Source organism: Sodiomyces alkalinus (genome assembly GCF_003711515.1).
Source record: "Sodiomyces alkalinus F11 unplaced genomic scaffold SODALscaffold_3, whole genome shotgun sequence".
Classification (NCBI taxonomy): Eukaryota; Fungi; Ascomycota; class Sordariomycetes; order Glomerellales; family Plectosphaerellaceae; genus Sodiomyces; species Sodiomyces alkalinus.
In genome coordinates, this window is record NW_021167081.1 from 2,564,876 (window position 1) to 2,581,315 (window position 16,440).

The 16,440-nt window shown below is 38.7% G+C and overlaps 1 protein-coding gene across 1 annotated transcript; it reads right to left on the reverse strand.

Moving 5' to 3' along the window:
- Nucleotides 1-6,238: 6,238 nt before the first annotated feature.
- SODALDRAFT_274067 (hypothetical protein) lies at nucleotides 6,239-6,391 on the reverse strand (the record flags this gene model as incomplete). The annotated part of the gene is made up of 1 exon (XM_028607931.1): nucleotides 6,239-6,391. A coding segment is annotated over one exon (153 nt), but the record flags the coding sequence as incomplete, so codon positions are not given.
- Nucleotides 6,392-16,440: the final 10,049 nt, after the last annotated feature.

The window sequence follows — 16,440 nt, forward strand, 5'->3', positions numbered from 1 at the left end:
AAGTAATTATAGATTATATACTAAGCTCGTATATTATTCTAGAATAAATCGCTATCGATTATAAACTTCTACCATATCGTGTAGGCCTATACGTTATAGTATACTCGCTTCCCTAAGAATTTCGCCGGGCTATTAATAGTCTTATAGGGTATCGCCGTTAAGGTTAGGGCGACTACTATTATTCTCGGCTATAGCGTTAGCGATAAAACCGGTAATAAGGTAGACTCTACTAGTATAAGGATTATCGGGGTCTATAAGGGAGCCGGAATATTTAGGTTAAGCGGTATTAGGTTTTACGGGGTAGGCAATCCTAGGAGCCGGGCTATAAGCTATTTAACTAACTAGCGTTATTGCTCGTTAGCTTCTTCTCTCGCCCGTTATCGGTCTATAAACTAATATATCTCCTAGTAATATTCTTATATTAGAGCGAGCCTCGAGTTAATATCGGTATATTATTGATACAGAGGGCTTAGCCTTACGTTTAGTGCTTAGTTATTTTCTTTAAATCGTTACTTCGTCCACTCTACAACCTATTTAAGTCTAATAGGTTATTAGGCGGTAGCGTTAGGATCCTAATCTATCGCTAGTATAGCGTATAGATATTGCTAAGTTCTAGATATATAAACGACTAGGTATAGGTTATAGCACTAAATAAGGTTATAATAATAGATTTTCTAGAACTAAGGAAGGAAAAAGGAAAAAGGAGAAAAGTCTATAGCGCTAGGCTAGCTTTCAGGTAACGATAACTTAGCGATATAGGTCCGTTAACTAAGCGCGTAATGAGGAAGATCCGGAGTATAGCCGGATTCTCTATATTGGGGTTAACCCGTAACACTTCTAGATAGCGCTCTAGAAAGAGGCGGGCATGCTACTTAAGTTCTTAATAGTATAGTACCCGTAGACGGATAGACTATCCGAATAGAAGAATTAGATAGTTAAGATCGCTATCCGTATATTCCTCGCTATATATCCACATATACTATAGATAAAGGGTATCGTCGTATTATAGTTTAACCTAAATCACGCCTTTAGCAAAGTCTTAGCGTATTTACTAAACGAATTACTATATAGTACACGAACGAATAATTCCCTTAGTATAATCCGCGATATAAACCCGTAATTCGCTTAGGAATTATTCTAGGAAGACACTAAACTATCTATCGCCTTACCCTAAATATATATAAAAAGACTATACGATAAGAAGCATCGTAGTATTCGGTTCGCTCTAGGGGACTTCGTCTTTATTAAGCTCGGGTATAGCTATTCGCTACCTAATAAAGCCTTAATAAAGCTCGGTTAGTAAAAAATAGGACTATTTAAGATTAAGGAATAGGTCTCGCTATTAGTATACCTACTAAAGCTACCCGAAACGCTTAATATCTATCCTGTTATTAGTATTACGTATTTATAACTGGTAAAGGAACCGGGAATAGACCTATTCCCCGGCCAGACGGCCGATAGAGAACCTATTCGTCCTAGCGACCCTAATAAGGTTAGGCACGAGTAGCGCGACTTATACGAGTATTATAAGATTAACGCTATCCTTAATAAAAGAGTCACTAAAAAAGGTCACGGTAAGCCGCGCACTAAGTACCTAATTCGATAAAAAGGATAGCTAAGTTAGTATAACGTCTAGATACTAAAGGAAGCTATAGACCCACCGGAAATAGTTAAAGCCTTTAAGGAACGATAAAAAGCCTTAGAAATGCTACGGGTAATAACGAAAGGAGTAAAGGCGAATAAGGCGCTTAAGCTAGAAGACGTTAAGGAACTCGGAGTATTAAAGAATACCCGAGGCTAAGAACCTTTAACGACCGCTAGTATAGCCGCGCTACCGCGTAACTTACCGAGGTTACCGCTTAAATCACCCACGGTAACCAAATACTATTTATATATAGCGAGAAAGGTATAAGGGAAGGCATAAAGGCTATTATCTTATATTTAAAGAGAAGGCACGAGTAACTAAAATAATATAGAATAATAAAAAACTCTACGCCGCTCCGTTAGATTAGCTATACCCCTAGCACGGATATAAAAAATCCTCCTAAAACCGCTATCTCCTATATCCTCACACCTTTTACTATTATAACGGCCTAAGGTATATTAGTGATATTCGATCGTTAGAATATCCTAAATATCCTCCTTGCCCCCTTTATCCTCTTATTATATTAAGTATATACCCTTTTCTATATATTCTAGTCTCCCGTATACTCCCTAATACTCGAGGATAATATCGCCTATAGCTTAGTAGTATATTATTAAGTACCTATTAGCTATTAATAAATCTAAGAACGTGGTGTTCGAGCACTAATTCTCTAAGTATTTCTATAAAGGACGTATAGGCGAGGGGTTACCCTTTAAAGGGTACTTCCGAGTAATAACCCTATTCGGTGATAAAAGTTTACTTATCACTAAGCCCTTATCCGCCAGCGTAGCCTTCTATACTTAGTGTAAAGAGAATAAAAACATTTTTATAGCCTACTATAACCGCGCCTTAGCCCTTAGCTATAATAATCTAACTAACCGGGCCTTATATCGCTCTGTGTTTACGCTAGCGTTTAAGGCTATAAAAGTTATTAGTATAAATAACACTAAAGCACTCGCCCTTATCTACCCCTAGCCCTAGTTCTAGACTATAATCTTAACGTGTAAAGCTAGACTAGGCCTGCCGAGATATTCGAGTAGTACCTTACTAGTATACCCCGATATAATACGCCGCAGGGACTAAACGGACACTTCCTTCTAGACCCACCGTCCGCGTCGCGCCCTAATAACCCCGTTACTCCGTAAAACTAACGCACCGTCGGCGCGCCCCTTAGCTTCCCTATCCATTCGGGCGTAAGCGCCCCGAATATAGCCACGCCTACTATACCGACTGCTATTCCTATAATAGATAGAGTAATACCTACCCGTATTCTATAGGAAGACAATAAGCTAGCCTACCTAGCCCTTAGCCTAGCGGGCGCTATAAAGGCCCGCTATGCAGGCTAAGTGGATAAGGCTATATTTCTCACACGAATAAGTAACTACGATAGTCTAATTAAATCGCGCGTAATATTAGTCGCGTAATTCCTCTAAGCCTCCGTATAGAAGGTAACGCCTAGTATCTAATAAGCCGCTGATATTCTAGCCTAACTACGCAAAGGTAATACGACCACGACTACCCCGACCGCCCTAACCACTACTATACCTAGTCTTACCACGCCCGCCGGCCTATTAAATACCCCGTCTACCGGTATAAAATATCCTTACTAAGGATATACCGCCCCCCCCTTACCTAAACGCTTCCTAGTAAGACTAGGCAAGGAAATAGTTTAGATACTTAGATATAAATATCTCGCGAAACGTCTATTTAACCCTGGTGCCGTGTTTATATTGGACGAATTTATATATAATAAATAAAGATTAACGATATTTCTTTAGAGCGACTAAGATACTATCCTGCCTATACCAGTTACCGCTTAGGTAAGAAAGTTCGTCACCGTTTAAGTTATCCCTAATAAGACCTAGAACGCTATCGGGTTATCGTTCCTCCTTAGCGTATAGCGTATAGAGGAATACACGTAAGTTACTAAGCTTAATTCTAACAGGACTATAAACGCCGATAAGCGTGTAATTATAGCCGAGCGCTTTACTACCTACTATACACATGTATAGGACCTAATACTCTATATAAGTGTCCTCGTCTAGTACTTCGATAGGCCTAGGAATAAAGGACTCCTCTCTGCATACGATATCAAGCGCAATAAGATCGATAAGCGCGCGGGGGAGCTAGGCTCTAGCGATACTAAGACTATCCTTATATATAATAAGGAAAACTAGGGTTTCCTAGATAATAATAATGAGCTGCTATAGGTAGAAGAAGTTTAAGACATAAGGACTTTAAAAGATATTCGCACGGAGTTTTTTTAGTTTATAGGGTTTATATCTTATATTCGGTATCCGGGTATATAGAGAAGGGCGTATATTTTATATTTAATTAGTATAATCGCACGGTTTTTAGCCCACGATAAAAAGAGTATATACAAAGGAAAAGACGGCGTATATATACGTCGTTATAAAAAAAGACTTAGGAAATACTTCTAGTTATATTAGTTTATTCTTTTTCTTTTTATTATTTACTTTAATCTTACCTATTATTAGCGGTCGTCTAAGGCACGACGATACTATATAATTATACGCCTGGCACAGAGATTAAGTAGATAGCGTAGTTATCGCGGAAATATAGTCTATCCCCTATTTCCTTTTATTATAAACGCCGTCCGTTCGTATAGGCTATAAGTACTAACTACTCTGCCCCGTATACCTAATATACCGGCCACGCACGCATTATATACCTTATCGCCTAATAGCTCTCTAAAACGCCCGCAGGATATAAGGCTCTTCTTACCCGGGGTATATAATACGCCGGAATAGCGTAGGACTATACGTAAGGATAGTCCTCGCGCGCTAGGCATTATACGTATATATAGTGCCCGCTGGCCGGAACCTAAACGTATATTTAGGGCCCGGGCCGGGTTCCCTAAACGCACGTATAAAATAGATAGTCCGGGCCTCGCCGAGTATATATTCCCGGTAAGCCCGCCTTTCGATTAGTAGAAGGTATCTTTATTATACCCTATTTTCTATACTTAAAGGTCGCTATTCCGAACCCTAGAAGCCCTAGGTCCGATAGTACTAGCTGCCTAGAGATATACCTGGATAGGGTATATTAGTCATTACGTCCGTCCTTATGTTTATAATTAATATGAACGATTATATCGATAGGTACTTCTTTACTAATAACTCGGTGTAAAGCTAGTAGAGTACAGGCGTAAGGGTCTATATACACCGGCTCTAGATACTTAACCGAAATTGTATCGTGTATCTTCTAATTATTTAGGATATTTAGTCTATACGCGAGCTTACCTACTCGCTCCACGACTTTAAAGGGTCCCGCGAATTATTATCCTAGCTTAGTAGTAATAGTGTAAGATATCTGGATAGAGTATCACTTATTAAGACGCAGGTAAACTCTAGATCTAATATTAAAGAATTTAGGGGTATAACGCTTATCGTAGTGTCGTTCTATCGCTATCGCGGCTTCGGTAATAGCGTTAGCCGCTTTAAGCCGCGCTATAAGTAGCGTGTGCGGGTATTCCGTAATAGCTATTAGTGCGTCATTCGACGTCAGACCCTTCACGATTTTTATAGGGCTGTATTTCGTAGAGGCGGACCTAGTAGTATTATACTCGAATTACAAATAGGAGAGTGCTCTCTTCTAGAGTTCGGGTCGTTCTAGGTCGTGTATATATATCCTTATAGCGGTCTTAATAATTTAAATTAGTCTCTCTGTCTATCTATCTATCTAGTAATAATACGCTATAGCGTAGAGTAGGGTAGTGTCTAATCTATCCTATATCCGCTTCTAGATTACCGCGAGGAATTTAGAGTTCTGATTAGAGAGTATAATCTTAGGTATTCCCTAGTTTACGGTTAGTAATCTATCGATTGGTGTATCTGCCTATTATTATATAGTGTAGTCCTTATGTCCCGGCAGAATTATTAATTCCCTGGAAAACTTATCGATAATGGCTATAGCAGAGTCGTGCCCGCCTAGTATAAGGGGTAGTGCGAGGATAAAATCGATAGAGATTATATAGTATAGGTAGGGTAGTGGAATAATAGGTTAAAGGCTGCCGTATAGCTTATAGTATAGTTTCTGGTGGACCTTATAGAGAGGGCACGTTACTCAGTAGCGTCTAAGCTCGGAGTATCCCTTATAGATATATACCTAATACAGGAATTAACTTAACTTTGCGTATCCGAGGTAATTACTATTATATATAGTATCGATGATATTCTTCTAATAGGTGCGCGGGATATAGAGTCTCGGTAAGCTATCCGACTTATACTAGATAAATCCGTCTAGACGTATCTTAAAGGGTATACGCGCCTTATTTTTGGCTAGTTTATCGTTAGAGTGGATCGTGTCGAGTATGCCTTTCTAGAAGGGGTCCTCCCGATAACCCTCCTTAACGTCTGCCTTAAATTCCGGTGATAATTTTACTAGTATGGCTATAGGTTATAGGGTATTGATTAAAGGTAGTTCCGCCTAGACTCGTATATCTAGTAATAAAAGAGACTAGGGTGGATATAGTCGTATAGGTAATAGGGTAACATTACTAGTATAGGCTATAGTCTAACAGTCCTAGGGTAGTTTATCTAACTATCTAGGGGCTTTATTATTATTAGTGTGTTATAGAATCGTGGGGAGTCGGCGAAGGGTATCTAGGATAATATAATCTTTGCCGGGTTTATATACGACTTGAACGTTGAACTGGGAAATATACTCTATAGCCCTTAAGATCTTCTTATTAACTCCGGTGCGCGAAGTGGTGTTAGCGATATCGAGCTATCTAGATAGTATAATAATAGCCTAATAGTCTATAAACACGATAGCCGGGCCTGCTTATATATTATTAATCTAGTATACTATTTTGCTAAGTATCTAGATATAGCCCGTAAGCTCTAACTCGGTCGCCTAGTAGCTCTTTTCGGCCTAGTATAATACACGCGATAAAAACGCGATTAGTTTAGTAGCTATACGGGGTAGGTATATCGCCCTATCCTGCTAGACGATCTTAGGTAGTATAGTCTAGTCCACGTAAAAGACCCCTACTTAAGGTCTCCTAACTAAGTGGGTGGCGAGAGGCCTCCTTAGGACTAAGTTTAGGCGTAACCTGGTTCCTAAGCTGACTAGCTTACTAGATCTAAGCTGACTTCTAAGCTGACTAGCTTATTTAACTTCGACGCGTTATATCTCTGATAGTCTGACCTGACTATAATCCCCCTATCTATATATAAGTCTAGTATTAGTCTTATAGTAACGTATAAGCACTATATATTCTGATAATATACCCCTCTCTACAAATACTCCTATCCTTAGGAGTATAAGTGCGGATAATTAAAGAGGGATTAGTTATCTAGTAAAAGGAACCTATATTAATACGAAACTCTTTAGGACACCCGTCTTTAGTTAGACCGGGTTCTTTCTTCCCACTTAGAGTACTTAAGGAAGATAATAAGCGTTTACCCTTAAACCGTAGATATAGCTATATCTAACTAAGACGTTATTTAGGTATAAAGGTCCTAAGAGCAGTATAATTAGTTTAAAAAGCGAAGTAAAGAGGAATCTATAAATAACTATCGTGTAAATAAATAACGTGTCTAAAATATCCTTAAAGTACTTAAAGTATATGAAGAGATTGCCTATAGTGTTACCGTTAACTAGCACGGTTTTGATTATAGTAAGAATAAAAGGATATAGGAGGTCTGATAGCAGGTATAAAGTGTTATCGTAGTAGATATAAGGAAGGTATACGCGGTTCTCCAGGGTTAGTTAACCTCTTACTATAGTAATAATAATAATATCCACTATTTTCTCGAATAATCTTCCTCTAATTCTTTTCTTTCCTACTCTAAGTATATATTTATAGTTCTTATACTATAGGTAAGTGGTTCTGTATATATCCCGTTAACGATTAATAAGTAATAAGGGGTAGCCTTTATTTATAATACTAAATAATTTCTAATAATAACGCGCCGATCATTCTTACTATTATATCTAATAATCTGACTAAAGATTAGCTAGCGCTTATTATAGAGTATATAGAGAACTTACGCTAGGAGAATATAGCGCTACGGCTAGTATTAGGCTAATAAGATACTATTACTAATAATAATAATAACACTCTTACTAGAGTGGTTAACTAAGGTAATAGCCCCGTTATTAAGCTATCGTTAGATAGCGAGTACGCTCTTAGTAAGTATAAAGAGAATAATAATCATAGTGTTATTATAATTAACGACGATTCCTTTAAGGGGTTCTCTAAGGAAAAGGGTAGTAAAGTGGTTATAGTGAACCACGGGGAGGAAGAGGAGGATAAGGACGATATTAACCCGGATACGGTTAATAATATCGACGAGGATAAGGATATAGCCGACGCCTATAAAGGCTATAACGAGCCGTAGGAGGATACTATATATATAGTTAAGGAGGACGTGGAGGGCACCTACCCTTACGCTCCTTATAACCGTTATATATAGCACTTCCTAAGGCTTAAGCTAGATAGTAGTTATAACTATGTTATCTTTAGCGCCTATAAGGAGGCGTATACTATTAATTCGTATAAATACGAGTATTACTAAGGTAATAGTTTTTAGGGTTACATAAAGGTAAGTAATTATAACTCCTTCCCAATAAGCTATTCCGTGGATTACTAATATACCTTTAGATAACTCTTAAGGCTAAGTTACTAGGTAAGTGTATATAGCGTTATCTGATTAAAGCTAATAACCGCGGCTATTATACTAATACGTAGCTTATAAGTAAACCTTACCCCCTAAAAGAGTATACCTTACTAACTTAGTAATAGGCCGAACTAAAGAAGCTATAGATTTTACTAAGTAAGACTAAGAGCGGGTATTAGGCCTAAAATCGTCAGGGCTTTAATAAGGCTCCTATAGTTAGCCGCGCCGCTAAAAAGGCGGTTAGAGATACTCGGTCTTATTAGGAAATTATAAAGAGTGCGCTGCTACGTTTTATAGCTGTAGGTGAACGCTTATACGAGTACCTGCTTAGTAAATAGCCGTAGTAAAATAGGGGGCTAGGGGGCGGTTAATATATAATTACCGAGAATTTATATCGGGGGGGGGGGGGACTCTAGGCCTTAGAATTTTTCGCTTTCAGGGTTTTTTTTATCTAGTATAATAGTAAGTCCCTATAGGGTAATAATTAATTTTCTAGGCCCTCATTTAGGAGGTCTACGGGTTTAGTATATAAATTCCTGAAATTCTAATACGTGAGATATTTCTTAAGCCTAGTGTATTAGGATTATACTCCTAAGGCGCTCTAGATATCTACCTAAGGGGTATATCGGGACCTCCTAGCCTGATACTCGCGAAGGAGCGATCCGGGATATTTCGCGTGGGTTCCTAAGTGTTTTCCTTATAGCCGTAGCCTTCCTATTTAATTAGGTATTAGCGGCGGTTTCTATTATAACGGTAGGCTAGGATATCCCTAACTTCGTATTTATCGGACTTCTAATGTTCTACCTCGACTTCCTAGGGGACTTAGACGCCGTCTATACGAGGACTTTAGGGCTTTAAGAGGGAAATAGGAAAGATACTATAAATTTTTATAGTTACCGGAAGTTTTAACTTATAGGCGAGTCCGTGATTACCTATAACTTCCTTAATTTTATAGGGTCTTAGGTATTTATCCGAGAGCTTTTTACGAGGCCGTTTCTACTTAATATTCTTAGCGGAGAGGAGGATATACTTACCTTTTTTAAACTTATAGGTAAGCTTATCGGTATTATAGTACTTCGTATATAGATCCTAGGCCTTTTTAATAAGTTCCGTGAGGGCTCTCTTATTCGCTACTAAGTATTTAATATATCTATCGGCGGACACGGCGTAGAACTTATTAGCCTTAGGGAGCGTAATATCGTTAGGTCTTTAGGGGATATAGCCTATAAGTATTATAGCGGGGGATTACTGGATTACAGAATACTACGCGGTATTATACGTAAACTAAGCTAATAAGAGCTTATCCACCTAGTTATCCTGTTAGTAGGTATAATAAGTCCGTAGGTAGTGCTCTATGTTGTAATATTACCGCTTAGTTTAACTATCGGTCTACGGATAAAACGCTATTAATAGTCGCCTCTTAAGTCTTAGGCGCCTATATAGGGTAAACTAAAATTTACTCGTGAATAAAGAATTATTATGAGAAATAATACTATCTAGTAAGCCGAAGATAGAGAAGATACTTAACTATATAAGGTTCGCTAGGTCCTCTGTATTTAAACTAGAATTATACAGGATATATAGGGTAAATTTCGTGTATCGGTATATAATAATATGGATAGCATCCTTTTCCCTACCTCCGTGTATTACGGGCAGTAGCCCGGTAATAAAGTCGACTAAAACTTCCTAGAATAGACGGCCTAGTATAAAAAGACTCTAGAGGCGCCCGTAGGGTTTATAATGTTTAGGATTAGTCCTCTAATAAATAGGGTAAGTAGGGATAAAAGTCTTAACGTCCTATTTTATATATCCCTAAAAGAAGGTATCCGTAATACACCGGAGGGTCCTTATAATTCTATAGTATTTAGCTATAGGGTGGTCATGGAACGCCTATAGGACCTATTCCCGGAGACCGGAGTGTTTCGGAATAAAGAGCCTATCGCGGAAAAAGACTAGGCCTTATTTATTATAGGACCACGGGTTAGTCCCGTTACCTTCTCATAGCGACTTATAAAAGGGGTCCTCTTATTAGGCTTCTATAATATCATCCTTAAGGCTAGGTAATAACGTTATTATATCCTTATAGGGGGCCGACTTAAGGGCCGCGTGAACGGGTCCGACCGTAAACTTTTATATAAATGCTTTAACCGGCTTTTATCGCTTTATACGAAGGTTAAGACTTCCTGCTATATACTAGGGCTTCCTTAAGAGGCTCTCTATAGGGTTATTAATACCCGGTCGGTGTCGGATAATAAAGTCGTAGACTACTAATTTCTTAAGCTATCGGGCGTGCTAGGCCTTTACCTTAGGTTTTTTAAGAAGGTAGCGGTGGTTTAAGTAGTCCGTTAGCACGTCTATAGGGGTCTACGCGTAGGCGACGTAGTATCTTTATTATCGAAAAGCCTCTATAATAGCTATAAGCTTAGTGTCCGGGGTAGAGTAGTTTAACTTAGGACCTTATAGCTTCCCAGAGAAGAATACTATAGGTCTCCACTATCGGTCTACATTAAGTTAACTAATAACCGCTTCTAGGGCGAAATTTAGTACGTCCGGTTTAATCCGGATTAATAATATTAGGTTAAAATACCGAAGAATAGGCGCCTCCTGGAATTTCTAGTATAATTGCCGAAAAGTATCCCGCTCCTTAGAGGTTAATACGAAGACCCCTACTCTTCCCCCGTCTTTTAATAGGTTAGTTAGTAGTGCTATAATCTTAGAGTAGGACTTAATACACCGCCGGTAAAAACCCGTAAACCCTAAAAAAACCTGGACTTTCTTAATCGTGTCTAGCTCTTCCTAATCCCGAATAGCTTTAACCCGTTTAGGGTCTATAAAGACACTATAAGGATAATAGATAAACCCGAGGAACTCCACCTCTTGAATCTTAATAATATATTTCTTCGGATTAGCGTATAAGGACTAGTCCCGTAGCCGTTATAGAATACTCCGTATATATCGGCGATACGATACCACGTCTAAGCTATAAATTAAGATATTATCTAGGTAAATAACGTAAATAGTATCTATAAGTCCTTGTAAAGACTTATTAATATATTGTTAAAAGGAGGCAGGAGTATTATAAAGACTAAAAGGTATTACTAGATACTTATAATAACCGTACTTAGTCCGAAATACGGTCTTCTATTTATCGCCTTCTCGGATCCGTAACCGGTAGTAGGCGTCCTTAAGGTCTAACTTCGTATAGATCGTAGAAGAGGATAGGCGGTCTAAAATCTTATAAATTAGCGGGAGTAGTATGCGGTTCTTTTTAGTTACCTTATTAAGTCCTCGGTAGTCTATATATAGTCTTAGCTTTCCACCCTTCTTCGGAATAAAAAGGATAGGGGCGCCTGCTAGACTAGATAAAGGCCGGATCTATTATTTCGCTAAAGTATCTTTAATATACTCCCTTAAGACTACGAGTTCTTCTTCGGCTAAGGCGTAAATAGGACTAAAAGGGGGCGATTTACCTTCGTTAAGTTTAATAGCGTGGTCCCACTTATAATGCGGTAGGAGGCGACCGGCTTTAACCGTGTTAAAAACGTTAGTAAAATCTCGGTGTAGTTTAGGAAGGGTATCCTTATTAGGGGGGTTAGGGAGGTTCTGGATATACTCCTGATAGTCTTAAGGAGGGTTCTGAGTAGTAGTTATAATCTAGCCTAGACGCGTAGGATAGACGGCTATAGTAGTCTATACTATTAAAGGGACTACTATGGTGGCGCGGTTAATAGCCTTCCGTAGCTAACCAGTCGTGGTAATAAGAGCTAATTCGGACTTCTGAAGACGAAAAGTCCACGTCTTATCCTTCTAGTAGATACTAGGACTATAGGACTAAAGCTATAGAAGACTAAGGATAATCTAAGCGCCGTGGGGGTCTAAATCTATAACGTGAAATATAATAGTTTCGGCTCGGGTCTTACCCTAACTGTCTATAATCCGGCAGATTAATTTTATAATACCGTAGGTCTTTACCTACTAACCTGGTACTAACTATAAGACGTCCTTAGCAGGTCCTAAGGGTTTATAACCGGGTAGGAGGCTAGCGTGGACAATAACGTCTAAGTCCGAACCGAAGTCTATATAAGCACGGCAGGAGGTCTATTCGCTATCTTATTATACACCGCCTCGTCGTAAACTGAGTTACACCTCCAGGGGACTATAGAAAAGAGGTGCCGATATAGACGGCGCACGTTCCTATTATAAGGGTTCCTTAGGACTAAGTTTAGGCGTAAGCTAGTTCCTAAATAAAATATTATAGGTGTACTATAAGGAGTAATAGGCCACTATAGAGCGATATAAGATCACTTAGGGACTAATAAGAACTAAGGAGGGGGGTATCGTGATAAGATTATTCGTTAACTCCTTATAAGACTCTAAGAACTATAGAAGGCACTCCCCTCTTTATACCTACTTAAGGTCTCCTAACTAAGTGGGTGGCAAGAGGCCTCCTTAGGACCAAGTTCAGGCGTAAGCTGGTTCCTAAGCTAACTAGCTTACTAGATTTAAGCTGACTTCTAAGCTGACTAGCTTACTTAAATTCGACGCGTTATATCTCTGACGGTCTGACCTGACTACGATCTCCCTATCTATGTATAAGTCTGGTGCTAGTCCTATAGCAACGTATAAGCACTGTATATTCTGACAGGCGTATAGGCTATCGAATAGACTATGGCCTATTCGAGGATTTACGGTTACAAAATGGGCCGGATTGCTAAGCTTATAATCCGGGTGGATACCTGCAGAATCCTCACTATTAATATTACGGTAGCAGGAATTCTCTAACCGTCCGTTAGAGTTATAAGACATATATCATTAACTCAGTTAATTTTAACCGTTTTTATAACGATTTTGACTTCGCTTTATTTAATATAGGCTTCCCTATACCACGATACTGCTTATCTAAGAATATACTAACGCTGACCGGCTTTAATTTGCGTAAGTTAATAGCCAGCCTTGCGTTTATAGTATTACTACTGCCCCGACCCGTTTTTTGCTGTTTTACGGTGTTTTCCAGGAGACTTACTCGTATAGTATATGGCTATATAACCCGTAAATCTATCTACTTTTATAATATATATACTTTTAAGCCTTTCTTCGTATCTTTAGTAATAAAAACGGTGTAAATCGCCTATTATTTTGACTTTTAGACTATCCTATTATATATAGGTGCGTTACTCTACGTGTAAGACGCTTTTACTACGTCGTATTACGGGCTATAGCCCGTGGAATAGTTCCCGGCAGTGGCCGGGACTAAGAAGCACGGACCTCCTAGTAAGGCCCGTGCGATTCCACCTATACCTAGCCGCCTATATACCGCGTAGGCTTTTCCTTTCCTCCTTTCCTTCCTGAGTTCGAATAAACTATATTTTCGGCCTTATTACGTAAATAACTTTTAACTAGCCGTTATATATTCGAACTTATAAAGACTATAAGCTTCGACGCTTATATAGAAGGAGGTCCTGCTTATTTCGCCCCGAGCCCGCCGATAGACTAAGGGTAAGTCGTAGGGACCTCGTATAATAAGATTAACGCACACGTGTTTTAACGCATATAGGAAGCGGTAAGGGTATATATCGCTCCTATTCATAATATACTCACTAACCTATAAGTAGCTATCGAAAGATCTTAGATTTAACTCGTACCTTTCACCCATTACGTACCCGACGCTTACCCTAGTTATTCCACCCTCGCCGTTACCTAGGCCCCTAAAACCATAGACCGCTATCCTTATCCTACCTCTATTACCCACGCTTTTGTACCGTATATAGTAAGTTACGAGTCCCTTAAAGTTTAGTAGAAAACGTGCGGAATATACCGCTTAGTCCTAAGCTATACGACTAAAGCTTAAACTCGATAGCTCGCTCTTTCGTAATAATAAGGAGGTGTGGTATATAATTAACACGTGCTTCGATACCTAGCCTTAGTAGGTAATTAGCACCTTCTTTAGGGATAAAAGTACGAATAAAGACTTCGACCTGGAAGACTTTATAGCCTACCTTGATCGTATATATAAGGATTATAATAAGTAAGGCTACGCTATTAGTACCCTTTAATGGATAAAGTAAAAACCCGACTAACTGTTTATATACTTCCTACCGACGTTTAAGAGGAACGTAGTATAAGTAAGTAGCTATAACTAGGTAGACTCTATTATAATATTATTTCTTAATAGCGCCCTAAATAACGGCCTATATAGTAGCCTAGTAGTAGCTAACCTTCCTAATACCTATATTAAGTAGGTTAAAAAGATATAAGATAACGGGTAGAGGTATAAGAAGGTCGATAAACCGCCTTAACCTGCCCTAGCCCCTTATAATAACCGAGGGCTGGTAAAAGACACGGACGGCCATATCGTTATAGGTGGAGTTAATAAGGTCGGCGAGTTTAAGAGATCCTAACCGCGACCTAACCGCTACGCGAATATCACTTACTAAAATTATTAGATAAAGGACTATGTTTACCGATGCTATAAGAATAAGAAGATTACCGTGGCCCGGGTATCCGTTTAGGAAAATAAAGTCGAAGATACTACTAAGGAGATTAAGTACTTGGAAAAAGAGTAGGTCTAATACGAAATCAGGCACGGAAGCCGTTAGCGCGAGAGTAATATAAGTAGGAAAAGTTTAAGCCGCCATTATAGAGCGAGTTAGCCTTAATCTAAGTAAGAATTAATAATAATAGGTTAATAAATGCTTTTATAGATACTAGTTATAACTACTATACCGCTATAAATAAGGAGGTTACTCAAAGAATACGCCTACTATTAATCGATAAAAAGAAACGACTACTAAAACGCTTCTTAGATAAGACTATACTAGCTAGTAACGCTAGTATTTTAGCTTTTATACTAGATATATAAAGGTATACCGAACGCGTGTTCGCGTACGTATTACTAGTTCTAGGTTAACACCTCTTTCTTAGGCTCCCTTAGATAGAACGTAATAACGTGATTCTTCACGCTAAGGAATAAAGGCTTTACCACGGAGTAGTATATATGAAACTACGATTCTAAGGCGAGAAAGAGCTAAAGAGTATATAAAAGATCCGATACATCCGTGGAAGTATATCCCCGAGGATATAGTATAAGAATTCGGCGACTCATTCGCGCCCTTATACTCGATACGCTTACCCCTATACTGACCTAGCATTGACTATGATATCTACTTATAGAAGGATAATAGTGGTAGAGAATAAGCCCTGCTAGGGCCGCTCTATAATATATCTCGACAGAAACTCCTTATATTAGAGAAAACGACAACGGACCTAATAGATAAGGGGTTTATCCGTGCTAGTAGTTTAGCTACCGCCGCGCCCGTGTTATATGTACGGAAGCCAGGAGGCGGCCTCCGGTTCTGCTATAACTACCGTGCCTTAAATGCGATTACTTAGCGAGATTGCTATCTAATTCTCCTAATCACGGAGACCCTATATAACCTAGCTAAGGCGAAATAGTTTACGAAACTAGATATTATCGCCGCCTTCTATAAGATCCGGATAGCGCTAGGCTATAAATATAGAATAGCCTTCCGTATCTTTTAGACTATTCGAGTAGCTAGTATACTCTTTTAGACTAATACACGTGCCCGCGATAATATAGCGATATATTAATATATTATCATAAGAGTTCTTTAAGGATTTTACTTCGGTATATATAAATAACGTCTTAATCTACTTAGACAGATCTTATAAAGACTATAAGGAGAAAGTATAAGAAGTACTACGTGCCCTCGCTAACGTAGGATTTACCCTTAACCTAATAAAGTACGAGTTTAGTATTAAAATAGTTAAATACCTCGGGCTTATTATTATACCCGAAAAAGGGATATTATACGGCCCTAAAAAGCTAAAGGCGATTATAGAGTAGGAAGCGCCGGTCTCCGCGACTAAAGTACGAAGTTTTCTTAGGTTTGCTAACTTCTACTAAATATATATTCGTGACTTTACTACTATTATAGCGCTACTTATAGCCTTACCAAAAAGGAATACCGTGTTCTACTAGGGTCCTTTATAAGAAGCAGCCTTCCGGGAACTAAAGTAGAGATTTTAAGAACTCTGCCTATAGTAGTAGTAGCCCGGAAGAAAGACTTAGCTAGAAACGGATTACTCTAGGTTCGCACTAGGTAGTATATTCCTATAAGAAGATATACT